The sequence below is a fragment of the Rhamphochromis sp. 'chilingali' genome (assembly GCF_963969265.1).
Source record: "Rhamphochromis sp. 'chilingali' genome assembly, chromosome: 11".
Classification (NCBI taxonomy): domain Eukaryota; kingdom Metazoa; phylum Chordata; class Actinopteri; order Cichliformes; family Cichlidae; genus Rhamphochromis; species Rhamphochromis sp. 'chilingali'.
In genome coordinates this window covers 14,405,912-14,430,578 of record NC_137938.1, presented here as the reverse complement: position 1 = coordinate 14,430,578, position 24,667 = coordinate 14,405,912, and the positions used below count along the sequence as shown (strand labels likewise).

General features: G+C 40.7%; 3 protein-coding genes across 4 annotated transcripts; 1 reads left to right on the top strand and 2 right to left on the bottom strand.

The window, feature by feature from the left end:
• Positions 1-114: 114 nt before the first annotated feature.
• atad2 (ATPase family AAA domain containing 2) lies at positions 115-13,122 on the bottom strand. Of its 2 annotated transcripts, XM_080895659.1 has the most exons (30): positions 12,676-13,122; positions 11,496-11,629; positions 11,107-11,162; positions 10,807-10,993; positions 10,583-10,676; positions 10,352-10,433; positions 9,598-9,768; positions 9,362-9,482; positions 8,978-8,992; positions 8,052-8,153; positions 7,730-7,838; positions 7,504-7,619; positions 7,073-7,247; positions 6,889-6,977; positions 6,391-6,550; positions 6,143-6,233; positions 5,759-5,936; positions 5,516-5,652; positions 5,203-5,329; positions 4,808-4,994; positions 3,977-4,162; positions 3,643-3,778; positions 3,220-3,416; positions 2,769-2,928; positions 2,526-2,648; positions 2,075-2,245; positions 1,265-1,975; positions 883-1,016; positions 547-675; positions 115-321 (listed from the first exon to the last, which is right to left on the bottom strand). In XM_080895659.1, the coding sequence occupies exons 1-30, from the start codon at positions 12,868-12,870 to the stop codon at positions 289-291; spliced, it is 4,506 nt and encodes a 1,501-aa protein (XP_080751785.1). In that variant the 5' UTR covers positions 12,871-13,122; the 3' UTR covers positions 115-288. The 2 variants fall into 2 exon arrangements, with proteins under 2 accessions (XP_080751785.1, XP_080751786.1); XM_080895660.1 differs by lacking the exon at positions 8,978-8,992 and having other exon boundaries at positions 12,676-13,117.
• A 325-nt stretch (positions 13,123-13,447) lies between these two features.
• psma2a (proteasome 20S subunit alpha 2a) lies at positions 13,448-17,386 on the bottom strand. Its single transcript, XM_080895662.1, has 8 exons — positions 17,305-17,386; positions 16,726-16,802; positions 16,443-16,575; positions 16,211-16,333; positions 15,845-15,926; positions 15,642-15,715; positions 14,477-14,534; positions 13,448-14,395 (listed from the first exon to the last, which is right to left on the bottom strand). The coding sequence occupies exons 1-8, from the start codon at positions 17,343-17,345 to the stop codon at positions 14,279-14,281; spliced, it is 705 nt and encodes a 234-aa protein (XP_080751788.1). The 5' UTR covers positions 17,346-17,386; the 3' UTR covers positions 13,448-14,278.
• Positions 17,387-18,723: 1,337 nt separating this feature from the next.
• On the top strand, positions 18,724-20,954 carry mrpl32 (mitochondrial ribosomal protein L32). The gene is made up of 3 exons (XM_080896521.1): positions 18,724-18,908; positions 19,074-19,270; positions 20,440-20,954. Exons 1-3 carry the CDS (start codon positions 18,812-18,814, stop codon positions 20,689-20,691), a joined length of 546 nt encoding a protein of 181 aa, XP_080752647.1. The 5' UTR covers positions 18,724-18,811; the 3' UTR covers positions 20,692-20,954.
• Positions 20,955-24,667: the final 3,713 nt, after the last annotated feature.

The window sequence follows — 24,667 nt, the reverse complement described above, 5'->3', positions numbered from 1 at the left end:
CTAATACAGTCTGCTGATACCCTGAAGTGCACAAATATAGCAGATTTCTGTGGACCTAGTCATTTTTAAATGATCAGCTTGGGGATAAAAAAAAAAGAAGGCACACAACAACAGTTAGAGGAAACCCATTTAATTAAATATAAACATGAGAAGTAGTACAAAGTATTAGCTAATGCAAATATAGGTGCCTGTGGATTTCTATGAAAATAGAACCAATTTGTTTCTATTTACACATATGGAAGGATGGGAATAACTATTAAAAATGACATTGCTGTTCATGTGGACATGTCAACAGAAGTCTTCAATTTCTTGCTCCATCTCCTAATAAAACAAACACACAAGGGAAGAACTACAGATTAGGAACATTAAAATACTAAAGCAAAAGTAGACATCTTTGAAAATAAAATACAAAACAAAACTGATCAACAAAGTTCAATTGTGATAAAATACTCATAATCATACAGAGACCCATCATTAAAGTTATCAGTTACACCAACTCAGAATATCTCCAGGAGCAAAGTTTACCAACGCTCCTCCAGTAATCACCTGTATTAGTGCAGTTTTGTTGTAGTCTCGTCTGTGTCTATAGATGCTCTGGCAGAGCAGAGCATACAGTTTCTCCAGCTTATACACCTCATAGCCTTCTGTTTTAGTTACCACCTGCTCCAACAGCACCTGAAAACACACAGGACAAAAAAAGGAATGGAATTACACATTTACAATATGTATGTATGTATGTGTATATATATATATATATATATATATATATATATATATATATATATATATAGAGGGAGAGAGAGAGAGAAATCTGCAGTTGAGCAGTTTAGTTCTCTTTTTTTCCTCGTTGTCAGCACACACTACACAGATGGTATCCCACACCTTTAATTTGTCTTTGTCCACAACTACAGGAGGGGTTTCCTCATCCAAGATCTGCAGAGCTTTGTCCACATTGATCATCTGCTGCTGCAGCACAGCGTTTTTCAGAGCCCGAGTCATTCGCCTCACGTTCCGCTCTGAGACACCAAACAGACATGCACACACAGGAAAACACACAAAATGTTTACACGATTGTAACAGACGATAGCCTGCTGGTATTTTCACTCTGAGGCCCAAGGACTGTGGTCTAGAAGCACTATACTAGTAATCTGCTTTCCCTGCTGGACATGACGTGTGCTTTTTTCCCCTTTCAGCAACATTTTCAACTAAACATCTGGTGTCACATTAAATGTGAGAAACCAGTCTTAGTGTGTTGACATCCAACCTGTGCCTGTGTCCTCCTCTCCTCTGGCAGCTGTGCAGGCATCTGTGGTTGAGGATTCTTCCACCTCCATTGGTTCAGCAGTGATGTTCTGCTCTGCCTCCTCTTCTGTAACTACCTTGATGTTTTCTTCCTGGCCTACACAGCGACTCGGCTCAGTCTGAGTTTTTGACAAGTTTAGAGTTTGAGCATCTACTGCGCGGGGATGCTGGTTATCTGCTTCAGCCTCAATGTAGCTGTGCTTGTTAGTGTTCACTGAAAGAGGTTTGTGGTTCTCTTCTGCTTCCTGTCCTAACAGCTTGTTTTCCTCTAAGTGATGTGCAACAGCATCGTCCACCTTCTCTTGTTCATTCTGCGTCTCGCTGTGATTTTCCAGTTTTGCTTTTTCACATGAGTTGACCTCATCTTCAGGATCTGCTTTCTTCTCCACTCTCCCCTCCTCACTGCTTTGCATTTTCTCAGAAAGTCCAAAACCATCTATGTGAGTTTCTGCAGGTTCTGACTCTGCATCAGCTATTGTATGATCCTCCTCTGCTCCATCGCCCTCATCACATTCTTCTCCTGCTTTCTCAACTTCATCCTCATCATCTCCATCCTCTTCCTCCTCATCAGACCCAAGCTGATCATCATTTTTGGACACGTGAGGAGAAATGGACTTCTTCTTTGCATAGTAGCCAGTGGACCATCGGCTCTTCCGACGTTTCTTCTTCTGGGCTGGGGGAAAAAAATGTTGTAATCCATAAACTGAGAGATTATTTGCAACTGATTTATGTGTATGATTATTTGCTACTAATTTAAGTGTATGATCTTTACCTGTATTTTTGGGCGTTGTAAAAGCAGAGGAACATGGATTATTAGTAGCTGGAATTGTGGATCCATCCAGCTGCTGTGAGCTGCTGTCGGTGATCTTAGCCTCAGCAGGAGATTTGGACTGTTTGGGAAGGACGTGGTAGAAGGAGGGAGTAAATCGTGCAGTGGAACAACCTGAGGTAGTCAAAAATAGAAATATGTACACTTTTACTTGTTTAAAACTGCAAATGAACTGCTCCTTAAGGAAACCTGAGACAAACAGAGTTTGTTATATCACATTAAAACTAAAAATTTCAGATTACTCAAGGTTTTTTGTTTTTTTTTTTATAGCCATTATTGATTGACCCCAGATTGTTTATTTTATAACTGAGCTAAACCAAACAGTCTTTTTAATTCCATTGGACCAGGACAAATGTCAATAATCATGCACACACACATAGAGACACAAACTGACCTCTTGCTCTGCGTGACTCCTTGGTCTCCTCACAAAGCTTCTCAAAATCTTCATCCAGTTCATCTTTGATGATAGCATGGACTGTGTCTTTCAGTGCACATGCTCTGTGCCGTATCTGACGATCTGAGAAAAAACAAACATTTACACTCCAATCAGCCTATGTGTGAGCACTTTGTATTTCACTGATTCTTCTCTTATCCATGGTGTATGTGCATGTGTGTGTCTGTTGTCCACTGTGTGTACCTGAGGGATCCCTGTCTGGGTTGTATTCGAGGGCATTCTGCCAGATGAGATCCACGTCCTGAAGGAACTCTTTGACTGTTCCGTACTGATGGAGGTCTATCCTGGAGAGGACTGTTGACAGGTCCATAGGCTTCTTGATCACTTCAGCATAATCTGGAACCTGAAACACAGGACAGATGCTGAGTGAAGGAAAGAGATGAAACCAAACATTTCAGAGGATCTCAGAGGACAAAATCGGTTGATATGAGCACGGCAGTAAATTGCACATTAAACTTGTCATTTGTGGGGATAGGTTTGCTGCCCCCCAGTGGCAGTATCTAAATACATACTTTAGCTAGGCAAATCTTTAACCTTCAGTCATTGCTCCCCTCCTGAAATATTCTCTACTGTAGTAATCCAGTGCTGTCTAAGGCATTGTTGGAGTACAAGGTAATAATAATAGCACTACTACCTCCTCTAAATCCACTGGCTTTGTAAAAGCCTTGAAGCGCTTATCTTGGGACAGGCGGTTGGTGACATCACGTAAAAAGAGGCGAAGCTCTCTGAGGGTGTCTTCCTCCTGCTCCTCCAATCTCTGAGTCTCCTCTTGTGTTAGCTGACGTGGAGCTGGTGGAGGGGCGACTGGCAGCACTTCCAATGCATGAAGCACTGAGACAAGTGAAGAGTTGACAGATTTAATTCAATTATGTTTTGCAAGAGACAAAATGTATATCTTGGAAGCATCTGCTTTTAGCTTCCATCTAGGATAAGATGAACATTGCCGCACTGTGCGACCATATGAACAGATGTTGCACACTTAAACTACAAGACTGCTGCTTTGAGCCAATTTTAGTCATGAGCTGGGAGATATGTTAGTATGAATGTATAGGCTTACCAGCTTTCTTATTTGAGACAGGGGCCTTAGCAGCCTGGTTGAGGATTAGATCCTCAAAGAAGTCTCTTCTTTCCCTACTGGTGGGGACCTGAACTTGGAAAACCTCTCCGTACTCAAGCCGAAACAGCTCCTGTACCTGAGATGAAGAAGGTGAAAGGTGAGACTACCGCAGATGAATGCAGCTCTAAATTTTAGCGGGCCCTTTTGCATTCAGTAAAAACAGAGACACTGATTTATTACACCTTGTAAGAACATTTGACAAAGCAGATAATAACTGTTTATCCTCTGGCACATTTGCAACCCATGAAACAGAGCATTACTCATCTTTCCATACCTCAGTGCTGAGTTGGTCATAACGGAGGCTGCAGGTAGCGAGCAGAAGGATAGGAGAGAAGGCCGGGATGGAGCTCAAGAGACTCAGGAAAGTAGCTCTTAAAGCAGGACCAACTGTTTCCCACCACTGGCCAATGTGAGGGATGTACAGGATACTGGGGGAGGTTCTCTTGGCTTCAACAAAAATCTGCAGAACATGTGACAAGAGCAGTAAATTCTAATGCAATTGCAACATCTGGACTGAAATCTACAGACGTGGGTATGGACGTGTAACAGCCGTCAGTTCCCTGCCCCTCCTTCATTGTGACTAATCTATTCTGTGTGTTTTCCTTATGCTAAACGCTCCGCTTAAGCCTCGCCCAGGACTGGAGCATTAGTTTCTTCTGTCGTCTTCTCTTTTCTGTTCTCATGACCCTGAATGGACCAGTACCCCAGTTCCTGCTTCAATGATGCTGCACCATCAACCATACCTCCTGCTTAAAAGTGCAGCAAACTAGGGTGGCTTATGATTGTGTGTGAGAAGCCTGCTGCCATGCATCACTATAAAATAACAGCATCTTCTTTCATACACGCACTTGTCTGTAGTACATAATTATCCCCACTGCTCATGGTACAAGGAAGTGGAGCCCATGAACTACAGTTTTTCTGTGGCAGCCATTTTGGCCAGTCAGGTCCACTTAAAAGAACACACTGAATTTGACAAGGCTGCAGAGGCAAAGATTGCCTCCAGACCACCTCAAGTCAACATGTACCTCTACATTTTCTTTAAATGCAAATGATCCAAATGTAACCATAATATCACATATTTAATTTGGCTTTATAGCTCATGTACCTGAGCACATGTCTCTTCTGGTGCAGTTGCGCTGGCTCCAAACAGCATGGCCATGTCCAGTGTGTACACCGTGAACTTCTCCAGAGCGTGGAGCACAGCAGGAGCTAGGTGAGAGCTCTGGCCTGAACCTGGTCTGCCCTCCAGCAGCAACCGGGGACGGTAGGATGTGGGCTGGCTCAACACGCTCCTACACAGGACAGACAGAGATACTGAGATGGTGAAGTAATAGGAATGTTTCACTTCAGTAACATCTGGGTCTCAGGCATTCCAGATAGCTAACAGAGAGGCAATGTAGAGACACAAAGTGGTAGAAGTAGATGGCCATTTGATTTAAAATTGATTTCAAACAGTACTTGTCAAAAATACCACCTTATATTTGAGACTATGTGTCCTACCTGTGGAGGTTCAGGAGGCCGTTAGCGGCAGGTGTTTTGTGTTGGGAGGTCTGTCCAATGGGGCAGACCTCAGAGTCCTCTTCCTCACTGAACATCAGATCATCATCAGATACAGCAAAGGCCACATCTTGGATCACACAAACACAGCAGGTAAATAATTACACCCTGAATTAAAGAAAATGAAAAAAGCTCTTTGTGTGTCGCATCTTTTTATTGTTTCTCTCAGTCTTTGATTTCTTGAAAGAATTCCTATGATGAACATAACATGCGTGTAGCAACAGAGCAAGAATAACAAGGTAAAGCAGGACCGCACCTTGTTCCCTCTTTCTCTTTAAGCCCATCTCAGCATGCGGAAACACTCTGCTGACTGTGAGGAGGATGCTCTGCAGGGCTGCATTCAGCAGTGGACGAATGGCAGGTACCAGAGCCTTAGCTGGTGACACTACCGCTCTAAAATAAATAAATAAATTATCATAATCATTATCAAAAGTACTTAACAGTATGTATGCAGCAACCAGGCTGCATAAGGACTGTGAAGACAGCACCAAAACTTTACCTCTGGGCAGCAGGTACCATCTTGGACATGGCAGACATAAAATCTTTGTTAGTGATGGAAATGGAGTTAACGTCAAGTACAAGTTTCTGTGATGAGGAGTAGATCTGTGGGTAGCGGCGCCGCAGTGCGCACAGGGCTGCCTCTGAAACGACCGCCTTGATGTCCGCTCCACAGTAACCTTAACAACAGAAAGTTTATTAATAAGCAAACTTTAACCTGTATGGCCAGAAAACTTCATGTGATCGCTTCCTAAATGAATTCAGGATTGTTAGTGTCTCAGGTTTATTCCTTCCTTCTTCCTATCACATTTCAACTTACTTATACAGTATGGACAACTATAACTTAATGAAGCATGTATCTCTACGTGACATGTGCTCAACTTACCAACACATTTATCTGCCAGTTCCTCCAGAAAAGCCTCAGAGAGTGGAGGAGTCCACTGTCTGGTATGGATCTTTAGAATCTCCTTTCTTGCCTGCCATACAACATAAGATGCCAACAATTCATGTTCAGAACGAGCAATGCTGCTTTTTTTCTACTCATGCTAATGTGCAGCAGTATTGAAAACTACTAATATTTACAAAATACTACCAATATTTACTATATCGTATTGCTGAAACTACATTCCTCACCTCTCTGTCGGGAAGGCCAAACAGGAACTCTCTGTCAAAGCGTCCGGGTCTTCTCAGAGCTGGGTCGATGGAGTCCAGCCTGTTCGTAGCTCCAATCACAACCACTTCTCCTCTACTGTCCAATCCATCCATCAGAGCCAGGAGGGTCGACACAATGGAGCTACAGACACAAAGGGTTAGATTTAGTTTTCATTAACAGTCTTCTCTGTAACAAAAAGGACACACAGTGACACAACAAGCCCTAAATATTAAGGCTCACTCTATCAAGGTACCTAACTGAGACAGTGTAAACTGGAAAAAACAAATAAACAAAATAAAGACCGTTCTGCTTCATTTTTCTAGTGCGTTTTAGGGCTCTACATTTAGGAACTGAAAGAAGCTTCTGTAACAATTTCCTAATGTAAATTATACTTTATTCCTAATAAAATATACAAGCAAATGTTTATTTTACAGAGTTGTTAAATTTGAGATAAAGTCAAGACTGCAAACAAGCCTGACCTGTGAATCTGGTCCTGACGGCTGGACCTGACTGGAGCCAAACCATCAATCTCATCAAAGAAAATAATGGAGGGACGCATCTGATATGCCTGGAAAGAACCCAGTAAGAACCTATTAACACCTGATACATGTACAGGTATTAAATTTTTAATTTTCAACATAAAGGCAGATGAGTTCAGTTTACCTGGTCAAACAGGAGACGTAACTGTCTCTCAGATTCTCCAACCCACTTGCTGAGGCAGTCAGCTCCTTTCCTCATGAAGAACGAAACCTTTTTGTCGCCCTGACTGCACTCACTGGCTAAAGCTCTGGCTACAAGTGTTTTACCGGTGCCCGGGGGACCATAGAAGAGACAGCCCCTGAAAGACAAGAGAAAACCATAGCGATAGGGCTGTGCGATATGACCAAAATCTCATATCCCGATATAAGACATCTATTGTGCAAACATGTTTGTGTAATATCCTGTATATCTTGCATACATAGTGTAGTGTACTTTATGTAGCCTCATTATTTGGGAAAATAAATTGAAAAAAATCTTCAAACTACATTAAAAATAATGTGCAACCGTGACTTTTTGACACACAACTTTCTCCTGTTCACAAACACACTGCTTACCTGGGTGGCTGTATCTTGAACCTCTCAAACACCTCTGGGTAAAGCAGCGGGAACACCACCATCTCCTTTAGAGCTGAAATGTGTCTGCTCAAACCTCCGATGCTGTCAAACCGCACCTGATCGCATTCACAACAGAGTTACATTAGGATTACATGTTTAATGTGCTTTCGTGTAACATGTTTTTTCATTGCATCTGTTAATCGGGCCATTCTCTGACGCAGCTCACCGTCCTGTCAATCTGCATGGGGTCCACATCAGCGAGGCTAGCTCCGATCTTCATCCTGTCTTTGTGGATCCCCAGCAGGTCTTCTTTCACAAGGTTCATAGGTAGACATCTACAGGACACACAAACAAAAACTGTAAATAGCACCAGCATTTTATTATTATAAAACACAACAATCAGGAGTTCTGGTATTCTCACTAATGAGTCACAAGGCTAACCACAAGTTTTTCTTTAAAATCATTTGTACAACCTTTTATGTGTCTTATTTCACATTGCAAAAAAACCAGAAAACAAAACAACACCTTGATACACCTACTGCTCTCACCTATTGACTGACCGGCTCCTGTTCTTACTCCTCCGTCTCTGAAATTGCTCGTCGTCTGAGGAGGAGGACGTGGAGTCGCTGCTGTGGATGGCATGTCTCCTCCTGTGCACCAAAAGATGTGAACACAGCTTATTGTAAACAAACAAGGTTATCAGCATGGAGGCAGGTTACTCTCACCAACAATGAGATTAGGATTAGAAGCCATCTGTAGCCACATATAAACTGTGACAAACAAAAAACAATACACCACCATTGGTCATCATTCATTAGTAGAAATCATATTGAGGAAAAAACAAAGCAAAATATCTGATTTGTACAAGTGTAGCAAAACAGGAGTGACTCATCCAACCACTTTAGATGACACCATCACCTGACGACACCTGAGCAACACACAGGGAGAGCTTCACTTGCAGAAAACTTAAAAGGCTTGTGAGGCCAAACCAATTGCACAACATTCAAACGTTTTTAAAGTAACAGAAGTTTCAGATTAGATGTGCAGAAATGAAAACAAGTGCACCCAAAAAAAGCTGTCAAATGTAATACAAAGTAATACAAAAATAAACTAAAATAGAAAGTTAGGGCATTTGCTCTGTAACGAGCAACAGGGGAACATAAAACTAATTAATGAATAATCAAGTTAAGTTTTTTCATTATCTACATTTTTCCACATGGTCAAGACTGATATTTAACTTATGATTATTCACTGACGAGCTCGGATTTTTTACAGCAGCCTAAAAGAAATGCTCTAAAGTGCATAACGTTTGAATGAAGATTGGTTCATCATCTCTTTACTCGCCACAGCAGAGTGAAACTCAAATGCACCAACAGCAATTACCAACAACCGCAGAGCTAACAAGGAGAGACTCTATTAAAGACAAACTACAAAAACTGTAAACACTGACAAAGAAGAGCAGTGAGGGTCTTACCTCTCAGAACTACTCCTGATGGTAGGACGGGGAAAAAAAGAGGAAGAAAAGAGGATGGATTTGACATGCAGTGATTATGCTAGCAACTAGTAGAAACAGTGTTATGGCAATAGCTGTCAAAGAATCTGTTTGAAATCAAGCCTTTGCCAAACATTTTTGAGTATGTCTGAGATGAGGATCTAAACAGGTATGTGACTGTTTAAAAAAGTTCATAGATAACCTGAGAAAAGTGGACAATGCGCTAAAATAATCCTGTCTGATTTAGTAATAAACATCTGTCACGTGTACAAATTTAAGAAAAACAAAACATAACAACATGAGGTGTTACTCCTGCATATGCTGTATGTACAGGGTAATGTTCGGTAGCCGAGCTGTGACACTAACCTGCTGGTTCTCCTCCTGTTGTAGGGGCTCCTCGGGGCTGTGGAGCTGAATCTGAACCTGCGCCTGGTAGATGAGGAGTGGTCCTTGAAGTACATGCTGCGCTTCCTGGTCTCTCTCGGTTCTACAAAAGAAAAGAAAGCATCCTTCAACAGTGCAAAATGACAAGACAAAAGCAATTTAAGCAATTATTCTAGTTAATCATGATGATGATCCACAGCTCTGAATGGACAGCATACCATCTAGTGGGGCCTGATAGCGGACCACGGTCTTTCGCTGTCTTAAGTCATAGCGTCTTTGGTTTTCTTCTTCCTCATCTTCAGCATCCTCATCATCTTCTTCTTCCTCCTCGTCATCTTCTCCATCTTCCTCCTCCTCTTCATCATCATCATTATCATCCTCATCCCCTCCTGTGAATTCAATGAAAATGTAAAACAAAAATGAAACACCACATGACACTGCTGCTGTCCAAACTTCACTATATGTTGAGATTGATGTTGAGATTAATCCTCCCCTGAAGAAGATAAACTCAGACCAGCATGCCTTCAACTAGAAACGTTCCTGGTGACTAATAAACGTGAAAAAAAATTAACTAACCGACTAGCCTAAAACTAACAAGCCCCTAGATATCAAGTTTTATTTGAGGAGCCTTTAATGGAAAATCTCAAAGCTGCCTAAACAAAAAAACAAGAAGGCAGTTTGTATCCGCAAAATAGCCAACAATAATAGCCCTAACAAAAATTTCAGGTCTTGATTAACAGAGTGATGGCATTTTTTTTTAAAACAGTGACTGCAGCTCCATCTGGTGGCAAATGGCTGCATAATATTCAGGACACAAACCCTGCATTGGGTATCAATTCAAATGTTTATAATTAGATTAAACAACTGGTACGTCTGGTACTGAACAGTGACAGTAGCAAGTTGTGCACATTCCCACTGCACACAGTATTCCTAAACTGTGTTCCTAACATTACTAGACTTTAACCATCTCACCTTGGTTCTCTTTCTCAGTTTCTTTAGTCTTCACATTGTTCCTCAGAGACCTTCTCATTCTGCCACTTGTGTACACACTCAGCTGCTCAGAGGAAACAGAAACAAACACTCATCAGTTCAACAGCTCGAAGATGGCTTCACACCGTCAGCTACTAGCTACCCACTCTCTATAAAAACACTACATTACAGAGCACCATGCAGAACTGTGAAGTTTCCTGTGTGGATTATCACCTCTTCCTTAGCATCTCTATCCCGGTCTCGGTTCCCCAGCCTGCGTCTCATCTTCTGCATGTCGTCCATCTTCTGGAGAACAGCTTCAGCAGTGCTGAGGGACAAAGGAAGAATGGGACATTCATGTCTTATCTAATCCCTCATCAGCCCGCAGTGTATGGAACCGTGTTTGTTAAATACTACTAGAGATGACAGTTTTGCTGAGTGAATTCTGCTGAACTCACTTAGTAATTAGGCGGTCATACAGCACAGACTGGTTGCGGGAACCCAGTTTGTATCTGGTGATTCGAGAGCTGCGACGCACTGAGCGATGATCCTCGTCTTCCTCCTCTTCTTCCTCCACTTCTGGGCTTCGTAGGTTAAAGCGGCTCCTCTTGGGAGTGGATGAGCCTTCCACTTCATCCGGAACATCTGGGATGCAAAACATAAGCTCTCCCAAGTTAGATGTATAGAGACTAATATAGAAATATTAGTTACTCTACACTGCTTTAATTTAAAAGCATGGATTCTACAATACATGGTACCTGCTTGCTGCTTGCCATTCGATGCCTTTCCATCTCTCTGCAGCCTGGAAGATTTCCTGACAAATGATGACAAAATAATAATTTTCTTGTGTTATATTGCTGCATTTCATATACATTAAGCACTGATGGAAATCCACTGAGAACTAGATTTTGCATACAGCTGGTGAACTTGGATGGCAAAAATATTACAGTTTAAATTGGGCATTGATTCAGCTAGCTTACGAAAATATAAAAATCTCATTTTTATACCCATCAGTCATTTTAGTGAATGGCAGGTATTACACATTTAACACACAACCTTCAAATCTGCAAGTAGAGGCACCAGAGAGCTTGTTAAACAACACGACTAAAAAAATAATCAGTTAACAATGTGAGTGGTGTTGGATTACCTGGTACAGCAGCCTCCAACTTTGTCCTCATCAGCAGGGGAGCTGTTCTTGGGTCGAGAGTCCGCAAATGAGACCTCAAATTTAACCTTTTGCCCTCTGGTCCTCAGAGAGTGGTGGAGACCACTGTCCTCCCCCTGTTTCATATCAGCATGTGAGTGACACACAGTGCTGTTATAGTTTACAGAATATGTAGTCGGGAGTTAAAAGCTGCCTGTCCAATGAGTTAGGAAGTCAATCTCATGCTCAGATTAAGTGCAGTTAATGATTAACATTAGAGTGAAAAACTGATGTGCAGAGAGTGCACATCTACTAATCAGTTATCACCTGTGTACTGAAAGGACCTATTTATATATCATTAATTTACATAATTTATCTAGTTCACTTAAATTCCTTCACATGTAGTATCTTATATTTGAGATCACTCTTTAAAACGTGCTCACACACACACAAACACTAACATGTCTAACTCCAACTATGTTATGAGCTATAGGTAATTAATTAATTCAAAGCAAATATAGCAAACCGAAGCTCTGACATGAATGCAAAGAGGACTGCTGGGTGGAAGTGATGGTCATATGACTGAACAGCTATAAACTTGCTTTCCTGTGCATTAAACACGATAGTATCTTGGTTTGCTCTAGTAACTAAACCACTATTTGCTCCTCTAGTGCTGCGGCTGACCTCGGTTCCTGCAACTATTTATTTTCCATCAAGCAGATTTAAAAAGTACTTTTGTTATAAAGTAACAGACGGGTCTAAGATAAAGGTCAATGAAGAATTACTGAATGGACAGAAGCCTTATAATCTTTCTACTAACAATACAAACACGCACACGTAACTAACAGTGAGTTTAATTATGTGATATCATACGATGTTGTTATATGATTATGATGCTTAACGGCAAATCAATAAGATGATTTAGTTAAGAAGTCGTTTAGACTGCGATAATAAATGATTGTCACGCATGAATAAAAAATAATGTGACTATGCTTTTAACTCTTTCGATACATCATGATAGGTAACAAAGCGTCATAACTTAGTAATGCAGAGGAGAGGATAGTTTTTAGCCAACTTAGCATGGTAGCTAAACTAGCACAGCAAAGTTGCATTCATAGCAGACTTATCCAACCAACAAACGGTTACTACTTATCTGACCAGCTGTTTCAGTGTGTGTTCTCACATTCGCAGTGTTGTTTTCAGGGCTGCTAAAGCTGTCATACGGGGCCCGGGAAGATCGGCTGAGCCGGGCGGACTTTCTCTGCGACGCGGGAAGCAGTGAGAGAAACTCGGAGCTCGTATCCAACTCAATCGTCCTCGTCGGTGTTGTCGCTACCGGCTCGGCTCCGACACTGCCGCTGCTGCGTAGTACCACCATCTTGGCTCTTAAACAACCTTATAATGACATGAACGATGAGCAATAAACTGTCAATCTACATTAAAATGACTGGCGGTTACGGAACCGCCGACACATTACATAAAACGGTATATCCACCAGCTGACGCACACTAGCTCCTTACTAAAGCCTTGATTTCTGGCGCCATAAACGTCATCAGAGGTTATGAGGTAAGCGGCAACGGCCTGCCGCTCGCAAAAATAGACCTCCTAGCTAAATGCAAAGCGGAGTAATAAGATGAACTTTACACGGGTAGTGAAATTAACTGTTAAAGTAGATTTATTTTCATCATGTCGATATTACGGCGGGTTTGAATGGTCGCTGTAGCCACTCTTGGAACAGTCGCAGTATTCGTAAAAACATTAGGAAGCGGAGGGACACACTACAATTTGAAAAAAAGGTGTTCCGGCTCATGTTAGAGCGCGCTCTGCTGTGAAGTACGCGCTCATTTAAGTCCGCAGATATTCAAACGGCTCATTCGCAGTTTGAACATAAAAACACCGCGATAAGGCTGCCATTTCACAACAAAAGCACATACATTAAACACACGGAGTCATCACAAACTCACCGGCTTTTATTTGAATAAGTGACAGATATCAGAAGAGAGAAAAAAAATACAAACTTTGGAACTGTTTGTAGGCTAAAAAGAAAAAAAGAGTACATCATGTAAAACTGCTGTACAGGCAATCAGATCCTGACAGTAAAATCTCAGAATCTCCCATTAGATCCTCCCTATGTGCTTCTTTTGTTTATCCTCTTTCCTAGTGGGTTTCAGAGTGGATGAGGAAGAATTAATCAGGGATGCAAATTAAGGCTTCTCCTGGGCTCAAGAAGTCTCACTTACATTTAAAACCCAAGCCATGTCTAGCAATACCACTTTTGAATAAATCCATGCTCGATCTTAAGTGCCTTTCAAACATTAATGAGCAACAAAAACAGATTTGATGGAAGACTTGAGATTTTACTCATCAGAGTCCACATTCCTTTTCATTTGCACAGTAGCCAACTGTCACATTTCACAGCACCAGGGTGTGTTCAACAACAATACCAACTGGTTAAAGATCTGTTATTTGCCACTGGCAGATTTTAGTCAATGCACAACGGCTGCCTCATTACTTTAATGGGTCTGGTCAGCCGGCCTGTTGTGATGGTCAACAGGCCATTTAATTCTGTCATACAAGATAAGAATGCATAATAATAACAACTATGAATATGAAGAAGTTACAGCAGTTTTTTTTCTCCGGTGTTTGGAGAACAGAAGCTGTCTCATCATAAGACAATGGGGCCATATTATCTTTGTAATGGGTTTACAAAAAAAAAAAAAAAAGCATCATGAGACAATTGGCTACTGTGCTGGCTTTTGTCTTGAATGTGACCGAGGGGGATGTGTTCAAGCAATGGCTGCCAGGTAGTCTTTCACCTCTGCTGGGGTGAGTCTTTTGAAGCCAGCCTCGTTGCAGATGCCCACCTCAATGTTCTCCTCTGTCATCTGACCCTCAAAACTCTCCTGAAACACAAAGACAAGATGGTTTGAATAACCACCACTAAGGTGGAGTCACTAAGCCGTTTCTGGTTACAAGCTGCATACCTTTAATGTCAGGATGGCTGTGTGGATGGCGTCTTCTAATTCCAAGTCATTGTTATACCTGAGGAAGAAAAACAAAGTGGTCAAACCCTTGAACTATTGAAACAATAGACCCCTTTCACAGCAGCTCCTTTTTGCATTAAATGGTGCTGTGTGTTAATGGTTCTCTATTCAAGTACAGAGCCTTTAAAATGCATTTACCCAGTCTTCATTTTCAAAATAGACAATTTAAAGTAGGTCAACAGTCTAAATTCAAACTGTGTGAAGAGCTTATTGGTTACCACTCATTCAAACTGCTTTATAATAAACCACAAATGAGATATAGCACTCTAAACACAGTTTACACATGATCATTGAGACAGCTACAGTAAATACACAGAGCTCTTACTGTGGGAGTTTGGCCACCAAGCACCAAATACATCCAGTACAAAATATCAAGCTCAGTCCATGGAACAGAAAATCACTGAATTTTAATTAAACGTGACTTTATAAATGGGACCTATAATTCTAATTTCCAACAATATATTTTATTGTGCGGCATCCCTTAAGTTGATGTGAAAGGCAACTTACTTATCTTATGGAGCCCTTCAGATTTCATATAAATGATGCATCTATCCCACTGGTTAGTGGACTTCCAGCACTTCTTATTTATGTTCTTGAGTTTGGACTTTATGCATTGCCATCTACTATACTCTGAATATGTATCATTCTTTCATTAAAAATGAGGCTCAAACTGTGTTACTAAGGCCATAAACTACTTAAGATTTTTTTTAACAAGATAATTCAAGTGAGTTGTATGGCCATCCTCTCAGACTTCTAATTTAACAGAGGTCGCCCTCTGCAGGTTTAAGTCACTTTGGCACTGAATTCACTTTTCAGAACCATCTTTCAACTCAAAAACAACCTGTTTTAGCCAAACCGCACCTTTGTAAAGGCTTATTTTTTTCTAACAGGCCAATATCTGGAAGCCTGCAGAGCGTCAGTGCTTTTGAGCACTAATGTACATAAGCGCATAAGTACTAAAGTTGGCCTTAAGCAAACAATCATACAGAAAAACTGTGACAGAATCAGACGTAATATATATTCCTTATAAGTTTTACATAAACATGCAACAATTTAGTAATATGAATGAAAACAGGGAAATAATGAGTTACTCATTTACGTGTACCTTTTTTCAAGGAATGTTTTTCCATTAACATAGTTCTTCCCCATGGCTGTGGCTTTCCATGCGAAATATGCACCCTGCCAATCACAAACAGAATAAAAAAAAACTTTAGGTTAGCAGGATGACCTGCAAAAGCAATTTTAAAAGCACAAGCAATATTTAATCCTGAGCTGTAGGCAGCAGTGCTGAGAACTAGAAGAACGTACAGAAGGGTCCGACTGGAACAAGTAGGGCTGGTCTTCATCCCATCCAGCTATCAGCAGAGACACACCGAATGGACGCACTCCACTAGGGATGGAGGGGTGAAAAAAAGAGAAATATTACACGTCACTAATTAATTTCTCTCTAAAGACCTCGAAACTGTCAAGCAAAATCAGTAACACATTAACACGTCTTTTAAAGTGGACTGAATTTTGAGAAAATATCACAGCAATGCAAAACAAATTCTACCCCTAAAGCATGTCACTAGTAAACAGCAGTGTGTCTACCTTTGTGTGTGTGTGTGTGTGTGTGTGTGTGTGTGTGTGTGTGTCTGTGTGTTTGTTTGTTTGTTTTGTTAAGTATATACCCACCCAGACTGTGTGTACTCCTGCATCACAGAGGCCACCCTCTGGACAAGCTGGCCTGTAGGAATGGGCTCCTGGTAAACCAGGAAGTACTGTTGTGCCAACTTGCGGGCTCGCCGCACTAAAACCCTGCCAACATGACACACTCATTATTTTTCTGCAATTAGCTTTCAGTTGTCATTTCAGTTGCCTAACAAAATGTCACACTATAGTCTGCAAAGCCGTTGGCAACACTCACCGGTAGTCAGGCCCCATGCCGCTGTAGACCATTCCTATGTGTTTAGTGATGGGCTCCACTTTATGGACGCTCTGTTCATCATACAGTATGGACTTCTGTTTTTTCTCTGTTGCCAAGACAACGCCATTGGAAGCTGGAAATCAAGAGTCACGCAGTTATTGAAGAATATGCGTTTCTAACCAGTTTCAACTCTGCTTGAATGTGCAGAGCTTTCAAGTATGCTTTGCGTCGCTAACATGTTGACAGATTCACTCTCAAAGCTACAGTCGAGTTCTGGACTCACCTTTGATGCCCACCGAGGGGGCTCCGGCTGCTACAGCTGCCAGAGCATACTCGATCTGTACCAGCTTACCGGAGGGGCTGCAAGAGAAAAAAAACACAACAAGCTGCTTCACTATGTGTTAAAGTCAGATAAACGATTGGAAATCCGAATTAGCGTATTGTAACTAACAGGGACGAAACTGAAAGTAAAATCTAAAACAACTGACTCATTTAAGCTAATTCGACGCTTTGCCAAAATAATCTAAATATTTAGCATTCAAAACCAAGCCGTCCATTTCAGTCTGCTCGGGTACTGTTCCGCATTAAAACAGGTGAGCTTTTGTTATGGGTTTGAACAAAGTTTATCTTTTCGAATGTTCAGTTTGGAAAAACTGTTAGCCAACATGCTAATAGGCGATGTTAGCCGATTCATTATCCGGCAATGACAGTGCATCAACTCCAGCGGCTCCAAAACCTCATCTACGTTTTGAAATAAAAAGTAATGCATACATGTGATGACGCTACTGCCACAAAGCAATTGTTACATGCCATAAGCTTCGATGCGGCTACTCAATTTTATCCATATTTTGACAAAGTTTACCTAAATGTGGTGAGAGAGAAACTGTAACCACGTTCCGCCATCTTGAGCTTCTTCTTCTTCTCTGCTGCTCTGGAGAGCTCCAAGTGCGATCACGAGTGAACATCGCCACCTGTGAAGATTGTGTGCTCGATCAATATTATTTTATGACTCCGTTTTTTATCATTTTTACTTTGCATTTCATTAAACTTGGGAGTTTAGTCCTTTCCACTGTTTTGAAAAAATATTTTTCTTAAGTATATATTAATCTTTAAAATAAAATAAAATACATATTTACATATTTTGAACTGAGTGTAGATATTTGTGTGATTACATATCATTATGGTTAACTAAAACTAAAAACTAAAACTAGACTTCTGAACAAAAAAATTAAATGAACTGAGATCATTTTGTGTCCGTTAGGGTAACTAAATTAACATAAAACTAAAGGTTTTATTTATAGAAAATACTTAGTTTTAGTATTTGTTAATTTGGTAAAAAATCTTATTACAAGTTGCCTGATGCGGCATTGGATGGTGTGTTTATTGAAACTCTGGATTTCTACTTTTAGAAGGTTCTGTGTTTTGTTTTTTATAATAAATTGACTGATTTTCCTAAACCTTGTCTTTGACACATGCCCAGTATATGGTGGCTTTCTCCACCAAGCTTGTATTATGTCACAAAGATTACATAAATATAAACCAGAGTTCTCTAGTCTGTGCTTTAAATGTGGCATTGAGGAGGGTTCATTCCTGCACAGTACGTGGTTTTGCATAAAGGTAAACACATTCTGGCAAAAATGTCAAAACTTTTAGAGTTACTCTTTTCTTTAGATCCTCAAATATGTTTATTAGGAGACTTTACAAATGTTAGTACACTATTAAGAAAAAGCCCACAGAAGTTCCTGGAATTGGCACTATGCATTGTCAAAAAGTGTAAACCATTACCCGGAAAGCTGCCTATTTTTTAGATTGATCTCAGAGATGAATAGTTGTATTCCACTTGAAAACATCACCTACACTCATCTTTATTTTCGTTGTCGTTGTTTCTCCTCTTCTGTGTGCGTGGGTTTAGAGGTGTGTTTTGTTCATGCTTCGCTAAGTGGAAAATCGGAAAGTAAAGTATTGCAAAAAAAACACACAACTAAAAGTAAAACTAATAGAAACGAAATTAAAACTAGACATTTTAAAACAATAAAAGCTTAAACAAGAACATTCCCTCTGGATACTAAACTGAACTAAATAGCAAAAATATAGCTATAGCAAAAAAACAAAAAACAGCTGGAAAGCTTGAACTCAAATTTCCACACAAATCTAAAATATGCACACAAGGATTGAGACACAGTTTTGCTACAATAAAAGCTCCACGGTTCACCGCTAGATGGCAGCAGCGTACAAAATCTTTCCTTTTGTGTGCCGGAAATTAAACAGACGAAGTGCAGCTTGGCGTCGCTGTTTTACGACGTAGGGATCCTCAGTGACCGTGAGCTGTTTGACATGCTGGGAGAAGAGGAAGCGCGTTGGTAACAAAAATGATGAATTTATCCGCGTTAATTCACAGCCTCAGGTGCTCTCTGCTGCGCATTGAGAGTAGACTGTTGCAGGCGGTCGGACTAGAAGCACAGTTGGGTAAGTGAGCTGCTGCTAATAGCCTCTTTTTACGATGGGGTCATTCACACAAACATACTCATTAAAGACATTTTTCATTTAATACCACCAGTCCGTGTCGTGTTGCTGTTTCGGTGGAGTTAAAGACGTAGTGATTCCTGTAACGTTGTTTCCTTCTGCGTGCAGCTCCGGGTCTGGCTGTGAACGGCCCCAGCCTCCTGCCTCAGCTCGACCAGGAGCAGCAGCTGGAGGAGCAGCAGAGCCCGGAGCAGCAACCCGGCCTCTTGGACAGCATCATGTGGATGGCAGCACCCAAGAAGAGGCGCACAATCGAGGTCAACCGCACCAGGAGGAGAGCTGAGAGCAAACTTATTAAAGTCAAGGTACGCTCCGCAGTGACTGGATGATCTCATTGGGTCATTTCAACGTTTAAACCAAATTATAGCTTCATCTGTCTTACTGGTACCTAATTTTACTGCAAAGAGGGGTTTGATTTGTGGCAAATAAACCATTCAGTACGACGAGTCACTGGTAATATTTAGGATTTAAGGAGAGCACCTCGTTCATTAACGTTGGGTCCAGCTGAAGTGACTTCCATAGATCAGAGTATGCAGATTGAAATGAAAGTGTACTTTGTGAAAGATACTAATATTTTAAACTGAATCCAAAATCTTTCTAGGAGGCAAACATTTTAGCATTGGCACGGACCTATATAGGCAATTCTTCTAAAGCATCATCTAATTTAGCTGCAAAGTCAGTGAACTTTGGCCCAAAATACAGTATTTGAAGTATTTTTTTCCTTCGGAAATTATTTTTTTCTCCCAAAGATTTTTATTTATACTTCTTCAATTGCTGTTTCTCCTCTTGAATGTGTCTGATCAAACTATCTAAACAGATTCAATTACGGAGAAATGAGATTATTTTTATTTTACTTTAGTTTCATGCTTGCAAGACCTGTGGCATCCCCTGGGTCAGTCCTCATAGACTCCCAGGTTAAAATGTTAATACTTGTAAGCCTATTTTCCGACTCCCTTAGAGCAAAAATTCCTTGAGTGAGGAATTTTCTTTGGTCTGAACTCAATTTGTACACTTTTTAAAACACAGTTTCATAGAAATTTCGAACAGAATAAAATGATATTTTGTATTGGAGCGCTGAGAGTTGAGCTTCACTTAGACATCACTATGAAAACAAAAAATGACACTATTCAGCTCTACAACTGTGTAATAGAAGGGAGCGTTGTGACCATGTCACATGTGATAAGAAGCTGAACGGGTCACACTAATGTCAAGTGGCCACCTTCAATGTGTGTGTGGTGCAGCTCTCCTGTTTGCTGGACAGAAAGAAAGAAAAATAAAACTAGCTTTATTTTAAAGTGATACCTAACCCCAGTGATGTGTAAATGCTACCATTGATGTATATAGGTAGTGTTTACTAAAACGAGACCACAAAGTGTGGTGCAGGAATATCAAAGATGATCAGAAACATTTAGAGAAGCAGTCGCTTGCATCCATTGACCCTGTTTGCTTTCCCCTGCACCCCTCTCTTCCTCAGAACAACATCGAGCCGTGTCCAGAGTGTGGCCACTTGAAACAGAAACACATCCTGTGTGGCTTCTGTTACGCTAAGGTGTGCAAGGAGACCAGTATGATTCGTCATCAGATTCAAGCCATGGAAGGAGGCCCATTGAAGGCCCCCACTGTTGAGACTGTGGTCTTATATGAGGGGGAAATCCCAAAGGAGCAGGACAAAGACAAGAGGATAGTGGAGAGGCCCAGGAAAAGGCCTGCATGGTTCAACTACTGAAGCTGTGTGTGACATATACCACGACAAACAGCATATTTCAGTCTCTCTGGGTCAGTTTTTCTTCCACAAATTAAGAATTAGTTTGTTCAGAACTGATCCAGAGAGCTTAAACATCAGAAACGTGTTTCCAGTAGAAAATATGCCTTTGGAGTTGATGATATCATAGTTCGGTTTTTCTAAAAGCCAAGACTGTCAGATTATGGACATAATTCAACTGCATAATACTTTTGATGGTTTGACAATAAATTCCTTATTTGAAATAATCTGCTTTGGGTGAAGGTGAATGACTTCTTCTGCTTCATGAAACAGGAGGAAACTTCCAGACTGTTTATGAAACGTTCTCCAGTCTTCTGAGCATTGGAGGGACGCCATTAATTCTTAAAAAAATGAACATATTCTAGTTTATCAAATCCCATTTAAACCCTGTTGTGTGACCTCTCTCCTTAAAGTAGGAGGAAAATGAACATATGCAATCACAATTATTAGTGACGAGAGGTGCTTTCACTATAAATGGAATAATGACTCAGAGTCTGATGTTTTTAAGATCTGGAACACTTAACATCAAATCATGAGTGTCACTGTCATGTTTACTGCTTTCTAATGCTTATCAGAGTCTGGCTGCACAATTGCTTGTGGTAGAAAACTGTCGGTTAACAGGATCAGACACTGGTGTGTACAAACAAGCATGCAACGTCGCTTCAGCCACAACTTCCTTTAATCAGGATTCGGCATTAAACCAAAGTCATGTAACGGTGGCTCATGTGTCGCTGGAGTAGACTGTTTTTGCTGGGATGAGTCCAGCATACCTTCCACTGCCTCAGTGTCCCTGTGATTCAGTTTCCCCCTCATAGTTTGATAAGACCGGGCTTATCAGTGTTCCACTGAAATTACTTTGGTTTACTTGGTTTGCACAGCGCTGTAATCTTGCTTGTTATGTTCTTACCAAATTCTTTAGCAAGAATTTAGTATATTTTTAAACAAATGCTTTCACTTGCCTTTTAATTAAGGCTGCCAAATATATTTTAACCTTAAATATTTTGTAACATCTGCAGACATTTGTATGCAATCCATCAAATTAATCGTTAACTGTATTTGTGTTATCTCTCTTGCTTTATCAAATGAATGATACCTAAATTGCAGGTGTACAAAGGTGGTGAACCCCTGAACTGTAAGTGTACAAACGTATAAAAAATGATTTATTATTGGCAAGTGTGTTTTATCAGCACTGTTTCAGTATTTTGCCTATCATGCTAATTTCTAACACTTTATCTTCATTGAACTATTCTAGGGCAGCTTGAATTAAAGCTCAGAATAATCCTTATTTACCTCTTAGCTCCCCTTCCTTTAAAGCTAGATTTCTTTTGATTGGCTGCCCCTCATTAGCACAAAGTTTGAGCAGCAGGTGGGAGGGGCTTCTGTGCTCACAGTCAGAGCTGTGTGTGCATGAAATGGCTTTATTAGAAAAAAATCCCCTCACACTGACCATCATGCAGATCCCAAACATGACAATTACAATCCCATTTTCAGAAAAGTTGGGAAGCTGAATGAATCCATTTTTATTCACAATAGAGCCTAGAAAACATTTAATCTGAGCTATTTTAATGCTTCATGAGCAATAGTAGCTAATTTTTAATTTAAAGGCAGCAACATGTCTCAAAGAAGATGGAAAAGTAAGCAGAACTACAAAAACAGCCAGAGGAACATTTCACAGCTAATTAGGTGAATTGTGAACAGGTTAGTAACATTAAAAAAAGAGCATCTTAGAGAGGCAGAGTTTCTCAGAAGCAAAAAAACAAAATCAAATTGTGGAACAATTTCAGTGTAAGACTTTAAAAATCAAGGTCAGGTGGGTGCCTTTGCCTTCAAGCCGTCAGGCGACTCTCCATCAAACAGGTTTCTGTTGTGAAAATCACTGCATGGGCTCAGGAGCACTGTCTGTGAGCACAGTTCACCGTGCCATGCACAAATGCACATTAAACCTCCATTATGTGAAGAAGACGAGGATCCAGGATCTAGAAGTGACGTTATCTCCTTTAAGCTCACTTAAAATGGACTGAGGCAAAATAGAAAACTCTTCTGTGATCAGATTAACCGAAATATTAAAATCTTTTTGGAAAACATGGATACGCCATCCAGCAAACTAAAGAGGAGAGGGAACATCTGGTTTGTTATCTGTACTCTGTTCAAAGGCCTGCATCTCTGATGGTTTGGCAAGGCACTGGATATTTCAACAAGACAAAGCTAGACTACATGCTGCAACTATGACAACAGGATGGCTTTGTAGCAGAAGAGTCCAGGTGATGAACTGGTCTTCCTGCAGTCTACACCTTTCAGCAACTGGGAACATTTGGAGCAATCTTGAAATGGGAAATGTGGGAAAGGAGACACAGGATTGTTGAGCAGCTAGACTCCTGTATCTCCTCTCTTGTTTTTCTTCAAATGGTTCATGTTCTCATATTAAGTAACATCTCATGTATGACAGGTCATAAGGAAAGGCCGGGCCCCTCTTAATTATTGTAGCAATCATCAGTATAGTGATAACCTGCCTTCCTTTATATCTTTCCATCTGAAATCAAAGACCTCTGTTAAACTCAAAGCTGCTACCACTCATCCACCATTTAATTACTAAGTAAACTGTTTAAGAACTGAATGCACTCTACTGATCTGCTGTAGCAGTGATGACTGCGACAGAGTACCTTTGTAGCGTGGTGATTTCAGCCGAGGACCTGACGCGGCTTCGGATTAATGAGTTAGATTGTGAGTGTCAGTTAGCGCTCTAAGTGCCTTCAGCTGTTTCCCCACAGCAACATGTGACACTTGAGGAGCAAGAGGCTGGATTCTCTGACCCGATCAGATAGGCGATCTTGCATTCATCTCGTTTAAGCAGATTAGTCATTTTATATTTCCTGTCATCACACAGAGATGAATTAACACGTCCCGCAGCTTTAAACGCACTGATCCTTACAAACATATACAGTATAAGAGAAAAAAGTGTATTTACAAACCCAAGAGACAATAAATGTGACTGAATAGTTATAGATTAAATGTTAATGTTTAAGATTACTACTTAGTTTTATCCAAGAGTACATAAAAATCTAAAAGATGAAGTCAGAGAGGTCCACGTTCAGCTTTCATTTGGATTATTCTGGTTGGATCACATCATGGAAAGAACTAAATTCCATTTCATGTGAAAAACAACCTTCAGGATGTCTTAAGCAGGGACATTCACTACGTTCACTACAATGTGACACAGAGGAGTAAAAATAGAAACAAGACTGGATATTTAAGACATTGGCCAACACACACACACACACACACACTTCTCACGGTGTTTTGAACATACATTTAGCATGATTTGACAGATCGTTGTATCCTTTATCCCACGAGTTTTATTCATCTGTAGAAGCACCCACATGAAAGAGGACATTCATCTTGGAGCAAATTACTAACATTTGAGTTACGGACAAAACCGCACCATGCACTGTGTGAGCAGAGGAGGCTGCTACCTGGTGAACTCCTGGTGTGATCTTCGGGAGGAGAACAGGTGGAAGAAAGAGAGCTATGAAGCCTGCTGGGTGAGCCTCGTCCTTGAAACCAGACCACAGTACAGGTAGGTTGCTCACATTAGATACTGAGCTGTGCATGACTCACTAAATATACTTTTTTGGAGGGTAAAATATTCTGTGTTGCGCTCATTTGAGCTTTGCTGTGTATTTGTAGTTTGTTGTGGTGTTTTAAGATGTAGTATTACACTGAAGCAGCCTATTTGCTCACTGTAATTTGGCAGTAAAGCCATGACATGTGATGTTGTATTTTAACTTAGACGGAATAGCAGTTAAAATCTGCTTTGCTCAGCAAAATGACTTACCAGGCTCTGATCAGTCAAGCCTGTACAGTGTGTTTTATTGCAGTTAACAATTCAGACGATTCAAAATGTGAACTAACACAGAGGCAGTGACGCAGCTGTATACAGCGT

Coding starts and splice junctions, on each gene's coding strand:
- atad2 (XM_080895659.1), bottom strand. CDS start 12,870: ATGGTGGTACTACGCAGCAGCGGCAGTGTCGGAGCCGAGCCGGTAGCG. Junction 10,677..10,806: donor TATGACCGCCTAATTACTAA/GTGAGTTCAGCA, acceptor TTTGTCCCTCAG/CACTGCTGAAGCTGTTCTCC. Junction 322..546: donor ACAAAACTGCACTAATACAG/GTGATTACTGGA, acceptor TTGTTTTATTAG/GAGATGGAGCAAGAAATTGA.
- mrpl32 (XM_080896521.1), top strand. CDS start 18,812: ATGATGAATTTATCCGCGTTAATTCACAGCCTCAGGTGCTCTCTGCTG. Junction 18,909..19,073: donor CGGACTAGAAGCACAGTTGG/GTAAGTGAGCTG, acceptor TTCTGCGTGCAG/CTCCGGGTCTGGCTGTGAAC. Junction 19,271..20,439: donor GCAAACTTATTAAAGTCAAG/GTACGCTCCGCA, acceptor TCTCTTCCTCAG/AACAACATCGAGCCGTGTCC.
- psma2a (XM_080895662.1), bottom strand. CDS start 17,345: ATGGCGGAACGTGGTTACAGTTTCTCTCTCACCACATTTAG. Junction 16,803..17,304: donor TTCTCTCTCACCACATTTAG/GTAAACTTTGTC, acceptor TTTCTCTTGCAG/CCCCTCCGGTAAGCTGGTAC. Junction 14,396..14,476: donor CAGCCATCCTGACATTAAAG/GTATGCAGCTTG, acceptor TTTGTGTTTCAG/GAGAGTTTTGAGGGTCAGAT.